At 39.0% G+C, this 25000-nt stretch overlaps 1 protein-coding gene across 1 annotated transcript; it reads left to right on the top strand.

Moving 5' to 3' along the window:
* The first annotated feature begins 196 nt into the window (after positions 1–196).
* Positions 197–24816, top strand: LOC125483391 (phospholipid-transporting ATPase IH-like). Its single transcript, XM_048598421.1, has 10 exons — positions 197–325; positions 1890–2071; positions 7085–7336; positions 11650–11827; positions 12401–12503; positions 14497–14642; positions 17749–17808; positions 18265–18392; positions 21975–22110; positions 24709–24816. The coding sequence occupies exons 1-10, from the start codon at positions 320–322 to the stop codon at positions 24814–24816; spliced, it is 1299 nt and encodes a 432-aa protein (XP_048454378.1). The 5' UTR covers positions 197–319.
* The last annotated feature ends 184 nt before the right edge of the window (positions 24817–25000 follow it).

Here is a 25000-nt window from a genome sequence, read left to right as displayed (position 1 = left end):
GTAAGTCTGCCACTAAAAACTGAACATATGGCAATTTTTGGCTCAACTTTGTCCCCTGCCTGTTGTCCTTGTGCTTGCTCTCGTAATATTAATTCTTCCTTTATTGCGTCTGCACATTGTATTGTCTACTTCAAATGGAGCAACAGGCTCCACAATTTCTTCATTTTGTTCTTTTGTGTGACGTGTACAAGGCCAGTTTTGTTGCCTTATTGCTCATTGAGAAGTTGCAGGTGAGCTTCTGCCTTGGACTGCTGCAGTCTCACTTACTGCAGGGACATGAACAGCGCTGTTAGGAAGGCAGCATGAGGAATTTAACCTAATGACGGTAAGGGAAGACTTTAAATATTGTCTGAATCAGGAGAATGCGTGACACCTCCAACCCAAATTTTATAATGTTCATACAAAGTGTTTGTACCCATATTCAATCAATAACAAATCAACCTTGGATCATTTCATGAGCCCAAGAAATTTATGACCCTTCTGATATTATCCTCTTAATTTTTTCAAAAGGTTATTTTTAAGATTATAAAGTTTCCATTGTTAAATGGTCAAATTTCTACTATGGCTTGTGTTTATTACAGCTTCCCACCTTATTCTGCTGAGCTCTTATGGCCCAATTGTCTGAAGCTGGGAAGTGCTAGGAATTCTGGAATGTGTCCAAAGTAAATTGACTTTGCTTCATGTGCCAGTCATTTCTAACTCCTCCACACACAAGAAAAAGTATTTCTGGTTAATGGAAGCTTGGAGCGAAAAGTGGGCTGTTCTTGGAGCAATGCCTGCCCTGACTACATGGCCCTGAAATTGGATTTTGTGTCATACATCAATAATATGTGCCAGCTGTAAGTGCGTTCCAAAGCAGCCAAACCATGCTGACAGATAATGTTATGCTCTTGCCAGGCTGTAATGACCCTCAAGAGTGCTCCTACGTATTCCAAGAGTTGGGGGCCTAAATTTGGCATCAGTCCCCTCGTTGTTATACGCAGGCTCCTAACTTCTCTTTTAGGTGGTCATTCCAGATGTCAGGCAAATGGTCCCACCAAATATTGGTGTCCATAGGCCACATGAATTTGATCTCTGAAGATTCAGTGCTTCTATGGGTTATTTACAATATATCCACCCACAGACTGAATGGGATTTTAGCTTCTTAAAGCATAGTCCACTTCAATAAAAGGCCCCCAGCTGCCTATTGAATTGAGCTTTTAAATTGCTGAGTTTAAATTATGAGATTGGTACTTGCTATGCATGTGAACATAACAGCTGGACTTCAAAGGCACAGTCGCTACCACCTCTGCTAACTCCACAGATAGCTCCCTGCATCATACAAATGGCCGTAGCCATTTCCCATTACACTAAGTATGATTGCGTCTTTATATTGAGCTCCCCTACTCCAACACTGATCTCGATCTTGGACATTTCTTGGTCACAGCATGCACAGCATATCATAGGCAAATGCCGTTGACACTAGCATGATTTTTTTATGAAAGGACCTATCACTTTATTGGCTATGAAATCCTTGGGACTTTCAAGAATGTGAAAGGAAGTTCTCCCTTACTTGGTATACAACCTTAAGTCACTTGAAAATGACCTTATTCTTATCACTGATTTTTGTTTTGCTTCAAGGTTATCTGACTAAACTTTATTCTTGTGTTCATTCACATTTAAAGCTTACAAATCCAAAATGTTGCAGATGTTTGAAGACATGGAAACTGATGTTACAATTGAAATCAACTAGTATTTTTGGTTGAATATATTTTCAAACTGTTTCTGAGTGTTGGAGTTGAGCGATTACAAAATGCTGGGATTCTGTAATTCTATAACACAGCAGCAGCTACTCATTCTGGCTTTCAGCAGAGTACTCTGGTATTTAATATATTTTTTATCAATTTCAGGAGGGACTGCGGACTTTATGTGTGGCTTACAAAGTCCTCACCAGTGAAGAATATGATAATGTTCACACACTCCTTCAGAATGCAAAACTAGCCCTCCAGGAACGTGACAGGAAGCTTGCTGAAGTTTATGATCTGATTGAAAACGACCTTGATTTACTTGGAGCAACAGCTGTGGAAGACAGGTTGAGTATTTTGTTTTCAAAACTTGCCCCCATTGACTGAATTAATCTGGGTAATACTTTTACACATCGGATCTAACTAATAGTAGATGGTGCTAATTTAGTTTCATATCATAACCAGACTTGGTATTTAAACATGCAAATTGAAGAAGCAAAAATGACGGATTTAGAAAAGACCAGCAGGTCAGCTAAGCCTCCCCTCCATCACATTATCTGGAGAATCAAAACTAAGCAGTACTTTTCCCTACGCTCAGTACATTCTATCCATTGTTCATAAGAGCAGAAGTAGACTACGTGGTCAGTTAAGCCTGTTCCACTATTCACTATGATCTGGCTGATCTTCGGCCTCAATTCCAATATCCCAGCTGCTCCTCATATCCCTTCATTCCCTACAACACTAAAGAGCTGGCTATCCCAGCCTTAAATGTTTTGAAATATGGTCCATCCTTAAGTCTGTTTAGCGCAGAGAATTTTAAAGATTCCAGAAGGGCACAATGGATTGAATAGTCTTCTGTGCTAAAACGATTTCTATGATTCACCATCTTTTGAGTGAACTAATTTCTCCGCTTCTCAGACCTTAATGATTGGCCCCTTATCATTTGATTGTGTTTGAGCAGTGAACACAGAAAACAATTCCCCAGTGTCTTATATGTAACACAGTGTTACAAATTTTCTGAAGAAGGGTCCTGATCTGAAATGTCAGCTTTCCTGCTCCTCTGATGCTGCCTGGCCTGCTGTGTTCCTCCAGCTCCACACTGTCTTATCTCAGACTCCAGAATTGGCAGTTCTTACTATTCCTCAGTGTCTTTATTATGGTTTTTCAGAATCTTGTTTTTGTTTTTAATTAAGATCACCCTTTGTTCTTCTATACCCAGGAAATATAGGGTCCAGTTTACTCAGCCTGTCATCGTAGGATAACCCCTTGATCCCAAGGACCAGTTTAATGTACATTTGTTGTAATGTGGCATATCCGTGTGTAAATATGGAGACCAAATTGCACACAGTACTCCAGCTGTAGTCTCAACCCCCTGCAATGCTAGCAAGATTTACTTATTCCTGTACTCCAGTCACCGAGGCAATATAGGGCAACATATTATTTGCTTTCTGAACTGTTTTTTGCACCTGAATGCTGACTTTCTGCATATCCAAGACTATCTTAACATCAACATTAACAAGCTTCATACGTTTTAAAAAGTTTTCACATTTCCTATTCCTATAATCAAACCAAATGCTTTCACACTTTGTCATGTTATACTCCATCTGCCATCCTGTTGCCCTCACACTTAAATTGTCTTTAGCTCTTTGTTGCCTTTCTGTGTTATCTCTACAGATTGCCTTCTCACCTACCTTTTTTATCTTCAGTATCTTTGTATTTTCAGTAAACATCGATGTATTACTCTCTAGCTTTTCATTTAAGTCATTAATACAGGTTGTAAATGGCTGAGGCCTTACAAATGATTCTTGCAGCCCTGCACTAATCACAACCCGATTACTTTAAAATGTCCTGTACTGGCCATAATAAGACACTGGGGGATTGTTTTCAATGTTCACTGCTCAAATTATTTATCCCAGTTAATATATTGCTTTCAATTCCATGAGTCCTTTTGTAGCTTATTAATCTTTTGTGTGACACCTTATCAAATTCCTTTTGAAAATCCAGATACAATTACCCACCTTAGTGGTTACATTCTCAAAATCTAATAAAAATGTCAAATAGGAATTTCCTTTTATAAAATCATACTGTACTTTTCTAAGTAAAAATCAATTCCAGCATTTTCTAAATGAATAATATTAGGGTAACTGACCTCTAGTTTGCTGTTTCTGTCACTCCGTCCCTCATTGAAAAGTGGTGTTACATTTGCCAATTTGCAAACTAATGATGACCATTGCCAAAAATAAGGAAGTTTGGAAAATCAAAGCTCGTGCATGTACTATCTCTGTAGAAATTTCTGTTTCAGACCTGAGCATGTACTCTATCAGGTCCCAGGGATTTTAGTCCCTCAATTCTCTCGTTCAAAAATGGCAGCCATATATCAATATGTCACCATTGACTGCAAGGTTATATTCACTGGCCAATGTATGTGTTGGGTTTCCAAAGGCTATGGGCTTGGTCTTATCTGCAGTCTCGTGAATAGTGTTCAAGCCATTTGCCCACTGTGGCTTGACCCTAAAGTAGGGTACGTAAAACAGTCCTACGAGATAATGACTAGCCTAATCAGATCAATGCTCACTGCAAATCACACATACTCAGGTCTGGATGCAATGTTTTATGATCACTATTTCCCAGTGGATCTTTCACAGTGACATGAGTATTTAATCCTCCCTAATTACTCCATTCCTAATCTCCACATACTGATTGTACTTAAATGATCTTCTGATGCCAGTTTCTTTCTCACTAGTATACTTATCACAACCTTTACTAACAGAGCTCCCTGTCCTCCTTTGTCATTCTCTTTTTCCAGCATATTATGTACCATGGAATATTAATTTCTCAAGTTGATGGTAATTTGATATAAATCATTTATCCCTGTTCTTGTCTTTGATTCAGTCCATTGATGATTCTTCACACATTCAGATAAAAAACCTTTAATTTTATTTCTTTTTCTTCTATTGCTTGCAATGGATTTATTCCCCGTACAATTTACGTTACGCCCTCTGTCCCACTCTGCTGGCATTTACCCACATTATTTTAATGTTCTATTGCCTTGACCTTTCCTCTTGGATTTCTGAATCTACCTTCAATCAAGTTCTCCCCTTCTCTTTTATTTTAAAGTCCTTTCCACAGCCCTAGTTAAACAATTTGCCAGAATATTGATTTCTGCCTGGTTTGAATAAATGCAACTCCGCTCAAAAGAACTATTTCCTCATTCCTTGTACCAGTGCCAGTGCTGTAAGAATTGAAGCATTTTGTTCCAACACCACTCTTTGAGGCGCACATATAATTCATAGACTTCATAGAATCCCTACAGTGTGAAAACAGGCCCTTCGGCCCAACAAGTCCACACCCACCCTCAGAGCATCCCACCCAGACCCATCCCCCTGTAACCCACTGAATCTACACATTCCTGAACACTACAGGCAATTTAACATGGCCAATCCACCAAGCCTGCACATCTTTGGACAGTGAGAGGAGACCGGAGCATCCAGAAGAAACCCACGCAGAAACGGGGAGAATGTGCAAACTCCACACAGACAGCCACCCAAGGGTGGAATTGAACCCTGGTCCCTGCCGCTGTGAGGCAGCAGTGCTAACCACTGAGCCACCTTGCTGCCCTAATTCACTAGTTTGTTGATTTTATGCCAATTGGTGTGTGTTTCCTGATTGATTAGTGTTGATGCCTTGTGTTTTTATTTGGAGTGTAACTCGTCACACTCTCTTGCCAGAACATCATTCTTGTTTCTACCTATGCTGTTGGTACCCTCCAGAGACTAATTGGATCTCCTGCCAATTTCCACTCCAATTCATTTTCCAAATGCAAGGATATGTCTTTAATCTTGACACTGGGCCAGCAAAACAACCACTGGACCTCCCATTCACAGCTGATTTTATTTTCACCTATCATTACCATAATCCTGCAACTCCCCAACCCTTGAATGTCATCGTGCATCATGGTGCCATAGTTAGTCTGTTCATCCACCCTGCAGGTCTCGCCCATAAAGGTAACAAACTCTTTGAACCTATTGGACTAATTCAGGGGCTGAAGGTCTTCTGTCACTGCATTCTGGATCTCCATATCTGCCTGACTCACTCTCCTGTGTCCCAGATTGTTCATCAGCTCTAAATTTCTATCTAACCTAAGGCATGTGACAGCCTCCTGGAACAAAGCATCCAGGTAACCTTTCTCTGATACTTCGCAGTGTCTGCAGCTCAGCAACCCTGAATCAACATTGTGCAAACTGCAGACACTTACTGTTTATGGGTTTGTTGTACATTCCACAGATTCCCACATGTTGCAGTCATAGTCATTACCATCTTAACACATTAGGCTAACCATATTCATTTCGTTAATCTATGAGTTATTAATTTACACAGCTAAAGTAATACGAAAGTCCACCCTCCTAGTTCGAAGACCATGGAAGAAGAATCGCCACTATTGGAGGCTAGAAAAGCATAGAGAAAGTTCTCTATCTGCTGAAGTCCCAGAAGTACCAAATTCCTGATTTTGTGCTCTATTTACATTGCACTTTTTTTAGATTTAGATTTAATTGTCACACATACTTAAGTACAGAAGTACAGGAGTACAATGAAAGTGTATAATGTCACACACGGTGCCATCTTAGGTACGAAGGTATCTCGGTACAAAGAAATAAAAGAAACAAGTTTAAAAAGTTAAGCATTACCTTCATAGAATAAGTAGAAAAGTAAAGAAATAAGGTAATAATTAACATTAGAGTCCTTTTTGATATAAACTAGAAAAATCAAGGAATAAAGTTAAAAGTTCAACTGTTTTTGATGAGTCCTCCGCTTAGCTTTCTCTTCAGGAGACCTCAGCTGCCTCTTCTCTACGCTGATGCTGCAGATACCGGGGTGACCCCTTCACCACCCATTCTATCTGCATTGGGCCGTGATGCCATCATTGCTGCTGCTGCTGAAGCTGCCACCTCCCCAGTCTCCTGCTGCTGCTTCTGGAATATGCTTCGGCAGGACTCCTGCACTTGGATATAGTTTTCTATCTATACATCCCTTACTCTGTTTGATCCTGCCCTGACATGACACCGATCCCAGCAACAATGTCAACTCCTGAAAGAAGCAATTAAAATTGAAAAATGTTCAGGGTAATTAGTGGAAAAGAAAATATACTTTGTAAAATTCTCCTTCACTCCCTCAGGCAATCATAATTAGTTCGAGACCGTGTATTATCCATTAAGGCACTCAATGTTCTGCAAGAAGGGGCTAGTTTCAATTTTTGGTTATTATTTGCTTCAATTCCAACAAACAGAAATGTAGGCTAATGCTGAAACTATACTTTTGATTTTTCAAACGGTAATATATTGTGGAATGTGGTTGCTCTTCAGATTGCAAGACAAAGCTGCTGAGACTGTGGAAGCTTTACAGAAAGCTGGAATGAAGGTCTGGGTTCTTACAGGAGACAAGATGGAAACAGCTGCAGCCACGTGCTATGCCTGCAAACTTTTCAGAAGAAGTACACAGTTGTTTGAGCTGACGACTAAACGAATAGAAGAGCAGAGTTTACATGATGTGCTTTTTGATTTGAACAGGACAATTATCAGACAAAGTGGTAGTTTGCCAAGAGACACTTATTCAGGGTGGGCATCTCGGTTAATCTTTCAGTTCTTTACATTTGTGACTAAATGTTAAATGTTGCAATTGCGGAAAAAACAACTTGCAAGTTTGTGCTTCTCAGTTCTGTATTAAATGGGGCTTATTTCAGTCATTATAAGTTAAGGTATGGAATACCAGAGCAAAGAGGTAAGAAATTTGTACTAAATTTTAGTTAGGCCAAAATTAAAGACTTTTTAGTTGTACAATTTCGGTTCTCAAAATCAAAAAACTTTTGAGAGTGTCATACTCACTAGAAATCTGAAGCTCTTTTTATGAGGGGCAACTTGAGATTCTGGGACTATTTGCACAGAAACAGAGAAGGGTAAGAGGAGATTGAACAGTATTGATAAAGTGGTCAAGGGAAGATCATTTCTTCTGGTTGGAGAGTCATTGCAAAACAGGTTATTGATTTCCCTCTTGAATCACTACCCTGAATTTGTATGGCGAGTTGCTTGTGACATCAAAAGCATTGTGAAAATCTGTTCACATTCTTCTGCCCTCTGCTTGCCTTTGCAATCCATCAGTTCCAAACTATATATTAAGTGTAAAACACATTTTGTAACTCTGGCTGGATGTCTATGATTGATATGTGTATATCTCCATGTTCATTAATTTTTATCTTGACTATACATTGCTAAAAGTTTACTGACAATTGACTTTAGACTAAACTAGTCTTTGTTACCCAGTGTATCTTACTAACTCCGTCACCCAGACTATAACATTGGCTAATGCCCAATCTCAGAGTACAATTGCATATTTAATATGAATGGAACAATTGTGGCCCTGGATTTGCAGAAATTTTCTTTGATTCTTGTAACCTGGAAAGCATCTTAGGTTGTGCTTATTTTTCTTATTGTTAAACTAATTCTTTTTCCATTAATTGTCTTGTAGAGAATATGGAACATTTATTAAAGTGCATCGACATTCTCATTTCACGGATCACTTCTATGCAACTATTTACTGATTATCTCCACAAACAGCTTCAGATACCCGGTTGGATTTGCTATGTAGAGCTTACTTGGCTGTAACAGTGACAGCTCATTTTGTACCAACCCCAGTTTCTTAGTCCTTTAACCATATACCTTTATACAGTTCCTTCCCAGCACATCTCAGCCTTTTAAATTTTTGATTCTGCATTGTATCCTTCTGGTATGTTCTGTCCCCTAATTTCTCATCTATTTTTGTGGAGACATTTTTACATGATTCCCTCAAGTCAGCTATTAAAAGCTTTTAAAAAATATAAAAGGATATATTAAAAGCTTGGCTGAGAAGTGGATTTCAAGACGGTATTAAAGATGGAGTGCTGAAGGTTTAAAGAAGCATTTCCTAACGGGATTCTTTTGAGTAAATCTTAGCTGATTAAACTACATCATTATCTGGTCAGAGGGTGCATCAATTTTGGCCCTTAGTAATTTATATCTACTCTGTTTGGTATTAGATGAGTACAGTGTTCTCAAGAAGAGAATGACTTGAATGCATTGCACAAAGTGATGTTTGTTTTTTATTTAATAACTTCTCCTCAGAGACTGAAAAGGTAATCTGTGAGGCAGAAGATGTGGGGATGATTTTTAATGATGACTGTCTTCATAAAAGAGCAAGTCAATGCAGATATTGCAGCCGAGGAATGTATAAGATTGGAATGACAGTGAAGAAGGGAATGTTGAGGTTTTCCAAATAGTAAAACAAATTAAAAAATGACTTGTATATTATTTTCCAAGTAATATTGGGCTTTTGAAGTATACAAGGTGGGTCAGGCAAGTATGTCTCATTCCACAGTTTTACTGTTTTTGTTTTCTGGGCTGACAAATTTGAAAGTAGAAAAGTCACCAGGTTTCTTGAAATGTTTCCCAAAAAGAAAAAAAAAATGACCATAACTTGACTTTTTTTTTGAGGTTGTTCCAAGAATTAAAGAAGAAAGGCTGCAAGGCCCAACTTTTCGATTCATTTTAAATATGTACATTGTACTCTGGATTTCATTGCATTAATCAGCTGATCAAAAATTATTTCTGGCAACTATATTCTAAACCTATCCTTTATCATGTGTACCATCAGGTGAATCATTCTCAAGGTAATATATTCTCCCTGAAGTGATGTGTCCAAAGTTTTCTCACCACTCCAAATGAGGCCTGCTCAACACTTCAACTATATCCAAGATAAAAAGTACAATGTATTATGATGAAACATGGCATGCTTTGGACATTATGAGTTGCTTTTCTATCCCTTTCATGCTGTAGACTCCATTTATTGATCTGTGTAACTTGTTAAAAGCAAATGATTCTACATGTTATTCCTCACATTTGTTAGAAATTTTCTCTCTTTACAGTGACTATTTCTGAGCTTACTTTAATTCCTGTTCCTACTCACCAATTCAAGAATGTCTTTTATATCCTAAGTTTTACCCCTGTCTCCAAATTATATACTTATGATTATCACTGTGTTGGTCCAATCTCCCAATCGTAGTCCAGTTCAACATATTTTGTTCCTTTGCAAATTGTTTCGAATTGAAACATTTTTAAGATTGAATCTCAGAAAAATAGTGTGAATGGCAAGGCTGACATCTATTTTTGACCATTGTTTTCCTAAGAAGGTGGCAGTACGTTTTATAAAACACTGAAAATGGTTTTAACAGGATGCAAAGGTAGGAAAGAAAGCAAATGGGGAGGACACATGTGTCTACAAAGGGTTATGCTTATTTTAAGTAAAACTAGTTGTCTACAGTAGCAGAAAGATTAGAAAAGCAGAATATTCTTTACATGAAGAGAGACTGCAGAGGGATATGCGCATTGTTGTACATGCATAAGTTAATATGCAGGTGCAACAAGTAATTAAAAAGACATAGGGAATGTTGACCCTTGTTGCAATGGAGATTAATTATAAATATATGGAAATCTTGCTACAAAAGTACAGGGATTTGGTAACATCAAGTCTAACATATTGTGTACAGTTTTGCTATTTTGGCATAAAGAGGGATAAACTTGCATTGGATGTAGTTAAGAGAATGTTCACTAGGCTGATGCCTGGGATGAACAGGTTGTCTTATGAGAAAAAGTTGAATACGTTGGACCTACACTTGCTGGAGTTAAGGCAAGAGGTGATCTTATTGAAATGTATAAGATTCTGAGGGGGTTTGACAGGGTAGATGAGGATCAGATATTTCACATTGCGGAGAATCTAGAACAAGGGTGCACAGTTTCAAAATAAGAGTCTTCCATTTTAGACAAGATGAATAGTTTCTTCTGTCCAAGGATCTTTGAAATTCTCTTCTACTGGGAGCAGTACTTTGTCATGTGATATGTTGAATGCTAAGTTAGAATGATTTTTGATCGGAAAGGAAATCAAGGGTTATGGGCCCAAGCTGGAAAATAATGTTAAGGTACAATCAGAATAGCCAGAATCTTATTGATTAGCAGAGAAGTCTTGATGGGCCAAATAGCTTACTCCTCCTCCTATTGTTACTTTATACAACTGAGAAGCTTATGAGGCCACTTTGGAACCATATTGGTGTTGCGTGGAGTCATGTTTAGGCTGCACTGCGTAGGGATGATAGTTTCCCATTCAGTAAATCAGTTGCAGTTTTACAGCATTTCCAATAATTTCACAACCACTTTTATTGATGTCAGCTTTTTAGTTATTGATTTTTTTTTTCAAAACTGTCTGAAATTCTCAAACTTCCAAGGTGGGATTATTTGTCCAGTAACATAACCAGGTGACATGTGGAAAAATCTTTTATAGAGTGGTTAGGGACTGGAATAAATAGCCTGAGAGTATGATGGAGACAAATTCAATAACATTTCAAATGAAATTGGTATCTGAAAGGGAAAATTTTGCAGAGCTACAGTGAAAAGGTGAGGGAGTGACACTAGATGAATTTCTCTTGTAGAAGGTCATTACAGATATATGGGTGACACGGTGGTTAGCACTGCTGCCTCACTGTGCCAGGGGCCTGGGTTCGATTCCAGCCTTTGGTAACTGCGTGGAGTTTGCATGTGCTCACTGTGTCTACGTGGAATTCTATTCGTACTCCAGGTTCCACCCACAGTCTAAAAGATGTGAAGTTAGATGGATTGGCCATGGTAAATGTGCGGTTTTGGAGATAGGATGGGAGGAGGGTAGTCTGGATGGCATGCTGTTCGGAGGGTTGGCACAGACCCATTGGGCTGAATGTAGGGATTCTATTTCTGTGACAAGAGGTCAAATGGCCTCTTAGATTTGTAGCCATTCTGTGATTTTATTAACCATACCAAAATTGTAAGTGTTTGGGATAATTAAACTAGGATTGTTTCATTTCTTTGTTTAGATTTTCCCAGCATGATTTTCATGATTATGGTTTGATCATTGATGGGACCACACTCTCACTCATCATGAAACCTGCTGAAAATGGTTCTTCAAGTAATTACAAAGATCTGTTTCTGGAAATATGTCGCAACTGTAGTGGAGTCTTGTGCTGCAGAATGGCACCTTTACAGAAAGCGCAGGTTAGGCTTGAATACTTGTCTGTCTATTATAAATTTTAAGTCATTGCTGAATTACATTGACTGTTTCTTTGAAAACATACTTTAAGCTTACATTTTGAATGTTTATGAAATTGCTCACGGTGTTGCTCACAGTAAGTCCAAAATTTTAGGGGAGCTAAGTTGTTATATCAAGTATCATTATTATGGCAAACACAATGCTGTCTTTGCTGGAAATCTGGAAATAAAGTGAAGTATATACTCAGCAGATCTGGCAGCATGTACGTAGAGAGAGAGACGGTGTTAATATTTCAGTTCAGAAGTCATTTCTGATGAAAAGTCGACCTGAAATGTTAACTGTGTGTCTTTTTCCACACTTGCCACCAAGTTAGCACTCCATTATTATGCTTTCTGATATTTTCAGTATCAGTACCGGCTCTGGGATCCACAGGTTGGTGTGTGTTGGAGAATGGGTCATGAAGTAAGGGAACTTCAAAGTCCCTGTCCTCGACATTATTTTGTGATGCAATGCAATTGAAGGATATTAAACTTGCATAAACTTTAATCCATGTTTGTTCCTTTAACCTTGATTTGCAGATTGTTAAATTAATCAAATCTTCAAAAGAACATCCCATAACCTTGGCAATTGGTGATGGGGCGAATGATGTCAGTATGATTCTGGAAGCCCATGTTGGAATCGGTAAAATTAACTATTCATTTTTAAAACATATTTTGATCTTTATATTTTGGTTTGTGGTTAATACCTGGTAGGACCTCTGTGTCACAGTATTCAGCGGAGGTAGAAATTAGGAACCATTTAATCTATAGGAGTTTGATCTTAGGCTGAAATATGATCCTCATCTGTAAGTCTCTGTGATTTAGTTAATATCTTGTCTCATTACCCACTATTGCTCAGAATCTACTTCAGCCATTCAACTTCCAAATGCAAATAGAAATTGTAACCACATTGAGTACATCAGAAGTGGTGCAGAAACAGAGGGAGGCCATTAGCCTTCACTTGATAATTTTGCAGACTCCTATATCCATAGTGAAAATCTGAAGTTACAGAACTTGAACCAGAAGGAGCACCACTCTCATTCAACAATCAGAAAATGTTCCCGATATTGTACCTCCCAAATGCCTCCTGGAAGTCCTTGTAGTCACCATGTTTTAGATCTCATTAAAAAACCTTCAACCAGATAACTTAGACATGGACTGGCTCTTTTGCCACTTCATGCTTATTCCATATTCAATCACTTTGGCCCAGAATTAGTTTCCAGGGAGGGGACCTTCAGTTGGGAAACTTCCTAACTGGCAGAAAGTCACCCAAAATGTCCCAATCTTCACTGCAGGATGTAGGTGTGCAATGGAGTTCAGCTTACTAACCCCAGACCCAGAGTATTTGCAGCCTCAAGGATGGGTGACTGCTAAGGCTGGCTATTAGAAAGGTTGCCTTAGTCTTATGAGACTTTTTCCCAATTGCATTACAGGTTGTAAGGCCCTCTAGACCTCAACTCACTTATATTGCTTCATTTACTCCCCATGCCACATACGTATCAATGCATTCCATACCGATCCATTCTATTCACCCAATTTATTTTACATATAGCACCAGTGAATGATATAGTAACAATGGCACGTGTGGAACTGCTCAGAAAATTCATCCATCTGCAAATCCTTTCCTTGATAAAAGAGATAGTGGCCTAACAATTCATTGTAACCATTTAATTGTGTCAGTCAAGGAAAGTCAACAATTTTCTTCAGCTGTCAAAACAGACTCCCCTGTTGAGAAAATCTTTTAAAAACACAAGAACCATATGATTTAGGGGCAGAAATAGGCTGTTTAACCCATCAAGTCGTTCAATGAGATCATTATTGATCTTATAATGCTCAAATCCAATTTCTTGCCCTATCCCCTCAACCTTTGATTCCCTTACTGATTAAAAATGTGTATCTCAGCACTGAATCTACTTAACAACCTAGCATTGATAGCCCTCTGTGGTAACGAATTCCACAGATTTACTACCCTCTGAAGAGATTCATTGTCACTTCTGCCTTAAATGCATACCCATATATTCTGAGATTATACCCATTGGGTTGTAGATTTCCCCACAAGGATAAAAAATCTCTCTGCATCTACTGTATTTAGCCCCAGCAATCTGTGATTTTGTGCTGGAACATGAGTTGAGCCATCTGACACATTTTGAAAAGGGCTTCCACGGAATTAACAGTGCATGGAAAAATTTCAATATTCTCTTGAACATAACTGAGGTGTACGCAAATGATATATACCATGCTGAGCAATATTGGAAGACAAATTACTTACCTGCTGGCTTTTCCTGAGAAGCTTTTACATTTGAATCCTGAAGCAACAAGTTTCCTCAACTTGTTGCCGGAATATTCTTCACATTTTACATTGCTATGCTGCCTAACTGTGTGTAACTGAGCTGAGCCCTGTGAATTCAAGCAAGGCCAGTGTCAATAACTCATGGACAGGCAAGTGTTCTGATCCTAATCCTAACCAGTTATACCTACCTAAATTCTGTACTGTCAAATAGACCTAAGGGACAGTGAGAAGGATATTTTGAGGGAAACAGATGAAGATACAATGTATATATTTCTAAATCCACTTCTGTTGTTGTGGCTATTTTCATTCTTTGAGTGCTTGACGACCTGAGGTTTTGTTTCTCAAGGTATTTTGGGGAAGGAAGGCCGTCAAGCTGCTCGAAACAGTGATTATTGTATTCCCAAGTTTAAACATCTGAAGAAGTTGCTGCTTGTCCATGGTCACTATTATTACATAAGGATCGCCCAACTTGTCCAATATTTCTTCTATAAGGTGAGTTCAAATTTTATTTTCTTGTTAAGGATAGCAATTTAGCTTTTTAGTCTCTGATTAAGGTATTTATAATTTATAATTGCTGATTGAAGTACCATCAGATCTGTCCTGTACTAAACACAAGTAAAGGCTTTGCGTGGTATTACAGCTTCAAACATGGAGCTCAGTAGGATAACTCAAAGTTAGATATGTTGTTACTGAGTAACTAGAAAAGTACCTGCGGCCTCCAATCATATTAGACTTTTCTCAGATGGCTAGGGGTGATGGACTGCTATCAGAAATATGGATTTGTGCCTCAGACAATGCAAGAAAGATCATTCATGCCTTCAGAAAGTGGGGGAAAGGTATTTATAATCATACAGTTGGTATCATATGTACTGACAATTATTCTGCCTCAGTTGCTTTTAGAGTATTTTAAAATGAGACAAAAATTGGCACATTTGAGGTTCAAAAGAGGGGTATATGTGTGGTGTGTATTGATCATTAAAATATGATGGAAAGATACATAACATAGGCAATAATAGACTAATGTAATTATGGTCTTTGTATTTAGAGAACTGGAATACAAGGGCAGTAGAAGTCAGGATTTAAAAATCCAAGGGAGACCATACTTTGAGTATGATCATCAATACTGAACACCACAGCTTAGGAAGGATACATTGACCTTAGATGGAGTGCAGCATAAAAATGAAATGTGCGCTTCTACTAACTCAAAGGGTAGAAGAGATTTGGAACTCTCTTCCACAAACAGCAATTGTTAATAAATTAATTACAAACCATAAATCTGAATGACAGATTTTAGTTATCAGAAAATATTGAGTGATATGGGAATTTACCTTATTAAATTGAATACACTCCAGGGTATGACCAACCCCTGTTGCTGTATTCCTAAGTTACAAATTTGCCTCATTCATTACCTAACACCAGCTCGTATGGCATGTGTCATGTCTGATTTCTGCACCATTTTACCGCAAGCTATTCCTGGAACACTCACCAATAAATGAATGCTGGTGAATTCTGGTGTATCCTTTGCACCCGCACCATCTTTAAACATCCATTGTGCTCTCAGTCTGGAGCTGTTCTGCACGGTGCTGACATTTGCCTCAGACATTGCAGACATTGAGAAATTGGTCCCCCAGGGTGGGGTCCTAGATGTCCTGCTGGATGGGTGGTGTACAAATGGGACTTCTTTTCCCCAGGACCAGCAGTGGAAACCATGACATCAGACCACAGAATTCCTAGCACAGTAAGATGAAAGGAAACGTCCTTCTCCACTACATCAATGTAAGTGCCACCATCTCCTCTTTGCTATCTGACGCTTACTCTATATCTGCTACTGTACCTACCTCCAATCAAGACTCCTGCTACACCACCCTTACTATTGCCTTTAACATCTTCCGTACTTGCCATCACCCACTCCTTGCACTGACATAATTGACCATGCATGGCCTCTGCAGTGCTTACTCACATACTTGAGACACTCCCCGACCTTCACAAACAGTAATATCACAAACAATAATAGCTATCCACACTGGCCTCTATCTCTCATTTGAGGAGCCCACAATAGGCCAGGTGGTGTGTTGCCCATTATTTGGCTCCTCATCACGTAAAAGGAGAGGAATCTGACTTTAACTGCCTTAAGTCGGGCCTGACTGGTATTGGAAGATGCCGTTGATTTACTGTGCCAGGAATCCCTGAATAAACGCTAACCCCTTGACTTGACTGAGTACGGTTTACAACAATGACAAGCTTCCTGTCCTTGGCTTAGTAGTAAATTAGAAAGCAAGACGGTAGTTATATGAGCTTCATATCGCTGGCTGAGGGGTAAAGTGCAAAAAGACAAGATAAAGCAATGCTAAGGAGGCAAGCTATGAGTATCCACATCAGGTCAAAGCGAGTGAGCGCAGTGACAGTCAGTAAAGAACCCAGAATGCAGCAGGGTCCTATCCATAAGCTGGTTGCATGTCTCTGAGCACACGGTCTCCTTGCTGCAGTGTTAAATTGATAGTTGCTAGGGCAGAATTGACATGCAAAAGCATTCTGTAAGTGGATTGGAGATGTGCCATGACCGGTATTAGAGCCCTGTGTCGAATGCTGATATCTGTGGACATGGAGTATGTGTGGTTGGTGGCCATGAAGCTTTACCTGCGATGGTGGCGCCCGGTTTCCAACACAGAGGTTGTTCAGAGCAGGCAGTCATCTGAATCTACCAGGTTCTCGTCCTGGTTTCCTTGTCAAGTTTTCCTGAAGTCCAGCTTGTTTGGTAAGGTGGGAGGCTGAATATTAATGAGATGATGTTGATAAGGCGTTTAAAAGCATTAATTCCCGTCAACTGGCATCTCACAAATGCTTAGCAAGAATCTTACTATGCTGATAGTAAAAAGCGTAAAAGATGGTGCAAGTTGCTAGTGATATCAAGTTGGGCCTCACAGCACTTGTTGCCTAATTCCGGCACTGAGCTCACCTTAGCCCACGTTGCTCAAGCCCCTATAAGATTCCACCCATAGAGTACAAAAGTAAGCAAGTTTGGTTGAAGCTGTATTGAATGTCTATGTTTGGGCCTCAAGAGGAACAGTGAATTCAGGTATGGACGTCAAGCTTTGGGAAAGATGTGAAGGCATTAGAAAAGAAAAATGCAGAAGAGATCCACGAGAATATTTCCAGAGCTAAGAAACACCAGATTGGAGAAGTTGGGACTGTTTATAGAGAAGAGGAGATTTGATAGAAATATTGAATAACATGAGGAGTCAAGACAGAGAATGTACGGGAGAAACTGTTCCCATTTTCAGAAGGATCAAGATCAAGAGGGAAAAAAGTTCAAGGTAGCAGGTAAAAATTGCAATGGTAACATGACAAAAAGTGTTTCCATACAGTGAAAGTTTAGGGTCAGCAATGCAGTGCCCAAGAATATGGTGAAGGTAAGTTCAATCCAAGCATTCAAGAGGGGGTATCAGGTTATCTGAAAAAGAAGAATACACAACGCTGAGAGGGAGAAGATGGAGGGATGGCATTCGATGAATGGCTACCTTTTTGTTTTGTAAACATTCTGTGATTATATAATTGTGATGTTTTAATTGTTAATAACATTAATAATTCTGTTTTCCAGAACGTTTGCTTCATATTCCCTCAGTTTTTGTACCAGTTCTTTTGTGGATTTTCTCAACAGGTTAGTACTCTACCTCATAACAACTTTTTATTGCAGATCATTTGGTTTCTTGCAAAGTATAATGCTGTGAATTTAACGGATCATACTGGGAGGAACACGGTTGCAGTCTTCGTTGCTGAGGGGAAAGGAATTTAGGAATGAGCATAATTGTTTAGCTGACTTTATTTAAATTGTGTGAATTGCAGTTCCCGTTGTAAGATTTGTATCAAATTAGTAATAATTTACATCAAGGTGTTAAGGACAAGTTGTGTCTCTCAAAAATGGTATTATGGGTGGATATGTTGGGGTAATTGCTGAGTTAAAACTGGGCTCCATTCCAGTAGATGTGTGTGGTTTGCTTCGTGTAATTCTAATGTTGGTGTAAACTCAGATTGGTCTGTTAGGGTTTGAAAGTCTGGGTTAACATTGATACTTTAGAATGATGCAAAATAATGAAGAAATTTTTTTTCTTTACAGCCATTGTATGACACTGCATACCTTACATTGTACAACATCAGCTTCACCTCTCTTCCCATCCTGTTGTATAGCCTCATGGAACAACACATCAGCATTGATGCGCTGAGAAGAAACCCATCATTGTATAGGTAGGTGTGGGGCTTTGAGCATATGGTTCATGTTACAATTACAGTATTCTTTTAATGGATCACTGTGTATTAAATTCAGCAAGCCATACTGCTAAGGGGAAGCATGTTGAAAGTAGTCCTGCAAGTGCAGCTCTACCATCAGAGTGCACAATTTGCTAATTTATCTTTAGTGTGATGTATTGAATTCCCAAAGGAGGCATAGTGAGCTTGCAGAGCAGATGAGCTGATTTTCAAGTGAGGTAATCGATCAAAAATTGAAAGGTGGCTCACTGGTGAACTTCAAATATTGAATGAATTGTAGATTAGATAACAGGCTGATATGTTGCAGTGTAGGTTTCTTTTGGTGGAGAGTCCTCAACTTGAGCATCATAGAGTCATAGAATCCCTACAGTGCAAAAAGAAGCCTTTCAGTCTGTCGAGTCTGCACTGACCCACTGAAGAGCATCCCAGCAAGACCCATCACCCCACAGCCTATCCCCGTAACCCTGCATTACCATGGCTAATCCACCAACCTGCATGTTCCTGGACACTATGGGGCAATTTAACATGGCCATCCCACCTAATCCATACATCTTTGGACTGTAGGAGGAAACGGGAGAACTTGCAAACTCCACACCGACAGTCACCAAAGGCTGCAGTTGATCCCTGGTCCCTGGCACTGTGAGACAGCAGTGCCGACCACTGAGTCACCATGCTATCCCTGCAGATCATCTGCAGGTCTCCTCATAAATTATAGGATCATTACAGTACAGAAGATGACCTTTAGCCCATTGAGTCTATACCACCAAAGCTGCACTAGTCCTACACTCCAGCACTTGGCCCATAGCTTTGAAAGTTATGACTATTCAAGTGTTCATAAATCTAAAGAATTACGTTCAGCTCTTCAGGTGCAAATGCCCAATCTCTGCCCTCTCATATTTCCCAGCATAAACACGCTATATACGTTCTCTGCTTGCTTTAGTAAAGCAACACCAGAAAAGGTGACAATATCAGCAAGAGGGGCAGAAGTGAACATTCAAAACAAAACTTTATTTTAGAACGCTGAGACAGCAAAATCAGCAGACTCCACTATTGTGTAGTCCCAGAATCCCAAAAGAGGTTAGAGAGGAGGAATTGAAGGCACTGGACATAATTTTGCATAACTCTTTGGAAAGAGGTGATGGTGTTGGCTGGGACACTTTGTGAAGTATGATTCCATGAGTATGACTATGTCAGATTGTTGCTTGACTTGTCTGTGGTACAGTTTGCCAATTCCAGCACAAGTCCCCAGTTGATAGTAAAAAGGACTTTCCAGAGTCAACACTGTGTTGTTGTTCCCATATATATGCTGCCATAATCTTATTTATTTTATCAAAATTTGTAGCTAAGTGCAAATTTAGAAAGCTCTTAAGAACTGACCTCATTGCTATGGGTTAGGAGTCACAGGTAGGCTGGACCAGGTGAGGATGACAGATTTTCTTGGTTAGTTTGGATGACCTAGAACAATGGCAGCCATGAATATTGCAGATATCTTTGAGTCCTCATTGATTGGATGCTTCTGACCAGTTTGCTTGACCACCAGGTGCTTTGTTCTTCGAGAGAGTGAGACAAAGCAAGGAAAGAGATCCTTTTCCCATTCATTGTGCAAATCTGTCTCACCTGCTCTGCCAAAGCCATTGCTTGGAATAGGTTTCATTCATGTAATCCCATTTCCGGGTCATTGTTTCCGCAGTGGATAATAGCAGACAAATGATTCATCTCCACTGTATGAAACCTGTCGTAGAGGTGTAAATTAAAGGATAGGAGATGCAAAATTCTTCAAACCAGACTGATTTCAATCTCTTTTGATACAATTGTTAATTCGAATTCTGATGATTTTATTTATTTCGCATTGGTTTATGAAGTTTAGCTCAATCTGCAGTCAGGTGAACACTTGCATTTTTAAGTCAGCGTCTTTCATTTTTAAAATTGTTTCAAACTATGAAAGTCGCACACATTCAAATAAGATGATGGATGTTGAAAGTTAGACCATATTTTGCAACTATCATGACAATTAAAATATTTTATTTTATGTTTCATCAATTGCAAAATTATACTTTTATAGCTTGAGCTTTGAGCACATAAACAGTAAAAGACTGTTTTCATTAGCTGGTGAGAGGGTAATAAGTGAGCACAGACTTGAGAATTATTATTGGACAAATGAAGGGGGAATTAGAAGAAATATTCTTCAAAAAGGAAATCATTTATCACAAGAGGCAAGCAATGGAGACCTCACTTATAGAGGGATTGGATAAGAATTTTAAAAGAATCCAGAGAGAAATGGAATTAGATAGACAGCTCCAAATGAAAAGTTAGCAACAGATGTAGGGTGAAAGGCTGAATGAAATTTAAATTTTTAGTGTATACCCACGACTTATGGTATAAGTTAGATCGAACCAGTATGAATGGATAGACTGTATACAGTGCTGCAGAAAACGCTTAAAGTTTCTTCTAACTTGGCTGTGATGCATTTGTATTGGCAAGAATAGACACCCTGAAAATAAATATGTAACTCAAATCTCTTTTAAAAATGACCCAGGCCAAGGTGGGAATTCTTCCAACTTCTCCCCTGCTGCATGCACCAGGTGAAATGTAATTGAGTCAAGGAATTGTGAAACAATGGTGCAATGAAGTATACTTTGCATTGTGTTTTGTTTTCAGGGCTGGAAATACTGTGGCAAGTTAGGCATGACCTAATGATGTGGAATTGATGTTTTCAAAAAGAAGTCTACTTTAATCAGACACTTACGTCACTAAATTAACGTTAGTGTTGTAGTATCCGCTATAATTGTCTAGGAGTTGTGGCAGTCAAGAGAACTGAAGAGAACTGAGGACTGGGAGCAGTTTGTGTACAAGTGAGGCACGGAGCTGTGAGATGAAATGCAGTGATGTAATAGTAAGAGGGGTGTGGAATTGATCATTTCGGGGAGATTTTTTATATAAAAACACATAAGGCCTATTGTCTTTACTGCTGCAGGAGTAAGGCCTCAATGTTGAGTCATTTAGGTCATGGCGCCAGTTTTAAAAATTGTGAAGATTTGAAACTGCATCGCAAATCGAGCTCCGTTTCTAATATTGACTCTGCCTCAGAGTTCACGACCCCGAAATTTCAGCTGGGTCATGGCCTCCCCTTTCGGAAGTCCTGAACTAGGTTTTAAGTTAAAATCTTGCCAAGACAAGTTGTAGAACTGAATTCAGTTCATTTTGGGGCTAGTACTTGAAGAACAATGATCATGAAAGCAGAGCAGTTTTTACTAATAGCCACCTGGTTAATAAATGCCTGTTAGAGATGGGGCTTTCCCTTAACTTACACTGGTCTGGGCTGAACTTGAGACAAGACCCACATGTCAATGATTTTTAATATCTTTAGAAAATTACGCAGTTGTTCAAAACAATAATAGAGGCCTTGGCAGTTTTACTTATGAACCAAGAACAAATTAAAATACTGCAGAATGAAAGGTGTCGCTGAAATCAAAAGTACAAAGTTGTCACGTAAAGGTACAGTTCAATTGAACTTCCTGAGCAAACAAATGCAATTTTAATACTTTTCTTCTCAACTACCAGGGATGTTGCCAAAAATTCCTTATTGTGTTGGAAATCATTCATTTACTGGACTTTCCTGGGAGTATTTGATGCTGTGGTGTTTTTCTTTGGTGCTTACTTTATATTTGATAATTCGACCATGACCAGCAATGGGCAGGTTAGTACACCTCCTCAAATATGTAGGTACAAGTTGATCTAGCTCTAAGAGTCTACCACTCCCTTTATTTGCCAATTTTATTATTATAGCAATCTATTGCTAATATTATAATAGGTTATTTAATGACACATTCAATTTTACAATTTACACGTTTGTGTCGACATTAAGATGGTTTTATACTTGCCCAAGGAGTATATAATTTACTCTGACCATTACCTGCTCTCTTTTTTGCTCTGTTAGTCACTCAGTAATATTTCTGTTTTGGCTTTAATGCCCTGTTAATTTACTTAAACAATTCTGTGCTTTTTTTTTTTGCCTTGTTTGTTTACTTTCTGTCTTGTATTTTTTTGCTTTTGCTTTTTGCTTCTCTTTCTAACACCAGCTAATGAGGGCCAACTTGAATATGGTAAGATCTTTCTTTCACCTTGTCTTTATCTCATTTTTGGACAAAATACATCGGATACTTTCTGACTGATGTGATTACTTCTTAGTAAACTCTGTTTCTCAAAGGTGTTAGTGGGTTGGGTAGTGGTTGTAATCTTAACTTTTTCACATAAATATTTAATTTTCTCCCCTAATAATGCTGCACATTTGTTAAGTAGATTGTCCAATCTGATGCAAAGGTATTCTTCGGCTACTTGTCAGAGACATAGCAAGAGAAGCTTTGGATAATAGAAATGAACAAGAAAAGGTTTGAGTTAATCTCTTGGTGGGGTGAGATTAAAGCCCTTAGTATGTGATTACAATCCAGAGTCCGAAACAATAGAAAAACTACATGAAACATTGACCATCTTACTCCACACACCTTATAGACCGTAATTCAGGACATTCCTCTGTAATGATTTTGGTCTAAACACTTCACTCAAGTTATGTAGTGAACTGAGCTCCAGATGCTGTTCATGGTAAATAACATGGGCTATGTTTCAAACCAAATTATCTTTCTATAGTGAGAGATGGTCAGTATTCACCCATTTTCCCCCGATTTCCACCCACCGCCAACGGGAAAATGTAAAGCTTTATTCCTGCTCCATTTCTGCCTGACTGTTTAGCAAACCCCGTGATTTTAGGTAGCCAAGGCATCACCGTACCCAGTTACAATCCTCCTTAGTAAGGCAGTAATATGCACCAATGGTCATACTAGGACCCTTTTTTGGCAATAGCTGACTGAAAAAACACAGCGTGGGGGTGGTGTTGGCTACATGAATACCGTACAAATAATGTATTATGCCCTTGCGGGTTTAGCCTCCCACCCGTGAGGCATCGTTGAACTTTTTCCCACCGTTTCCAAATCCAGCCAAAACGTATGGCCTCCAAAACAATCTGACTTTCGTCTAGCTGCAGCTGAGTACCTACAGCTGAACATCTATCATGGGCAGACAGCCTGCTAACCAGCTCTGTCACCCGTCTCAATGGGTAGCCAGGTAACCAGGTCCATCCATCCATCTCAGCCGGGCAGCCAGGTAATCCCTGTGTCCACCTGTCTGAGATGGGCAACCAGGCAACACAAGGAAGCTTGAAAGTATCATGAACCATGAGGAGCATACCATAGAACTGCAAAAACACATAGGTAGGCTTGCGGATGGGCAAAGTAGCAGATGAAATTTAATGCGGAGAAGTGCGAAGTCATATGTTTTGATAGGAAGAATACAAAGATAGACAATATAAAAGGTATCATTCTGAACAGGGTTCAGGAGCAGAGGAAACTGGGTATATATTTGTATAAATCATTGTAAGTGGCAGAACAGATTGAAAACTCAGTTAAAAGAATATTTGGATCCCTAGGCTTTATCAAAAGAGACACAGAGTACAAGAGTGAGGAAGTTATGATAACTTTGTATAAACCATTAATCCACCAAATATATCCAGTTCTCGGAGCCAAACTTTAGGAGCGATGCAAAGACTTTGGGCAGAATGCTGAAAAGATTCACAAAAATGGTTCCAGAGATAAGGAATTTCAGTTACATAGATAATTTGAGAAATTGGGACTGTTTTCTTTGGATGGTAGATTTAATAGACCTTTTCAAAATCATGAGGATTCTAGACAGAGTAGGGAGGGAGAGAATCATTGGTGGAAGGATTGTGAACAAGAGGCCACACGTTTAAGCTAATTGGCAAAGGAAGCAATGGCATAAAGTGAATTTTCCCACAGAGGGTCACAACATCACAATGGGCTGAATAGCATCCTGTGCTGTAATCAATCCATGGCTTTATTAACTGCCCTTCCTTTGCCTGTCTCTGGTGGGCAACAATTTAGCCACCTCTAAACATCTGCATTATTTACCCACAAGATGTGAATAACACGAAAAAGTTAATATTCACCAGACCTTAAATTGATGATGTCAGACTAGTTTTATGGTAACCTCACTCCCTGCCCAATCAAAAACACTTCCCAAGTTTACAATCACCACCCACAACTTTTCAAATGCGTATTGACGTGTTAATGTAGAATTGTTGGCTTCGTAATGGAAGTGCATGGACTATTTTGAAACAGCCCATTAGTTTTTGGTGTGTATCAGGAGTGGGCATGCTGCAGTTCAATGTATAACTTTGCTGACTGCTGACTGATTTGTTCTAAATTTGTAAAACTTATTTTTTCAGATGTTTGGAAATTGGACATTTGGGACCTTAATTTTCACTGTTCTGGTATTTACAGTAACTCTTAAGGTATGTTTGTTTTTGAACGCTTGCTATGAGCCTGCAAACTAAAAAAAAAATTCATAAGAAATAGGAGCAGGAATAGGCTGTTTAGCTGCTTCACCATTCAGTAAAATAATGCCTGATCCAACTGTGGCTTATGAATTGTGGACTATGCCCCATGCCTACTTCCATAGTCTTATCATAGCTACTTTGCACAGCTCCTAGTCATTCCATTTTTTATCTTTTCTGTCTG

This window comes from Rhincodon typus, chromosome 6 (assembly GCF_021869965.1).
Source record: "Rhincodon typus isolate 14 chromosome 6, sRhiTyp1.1, whole genome shotgun sequence".
Taxonomy (NCBI): domain Eukaryota; kingdom Metazoa; phylum Chordata; class Chondrichthyes; order Orectolobiformes; family Rhincodontidae; genus Rhincodon; species Rhincodon typus.
The sequence above is the reverse complement of the archived record's forward strand: the minus strand, read 5'-3'. Positions and strand labels throughout refer to the sequence as shown.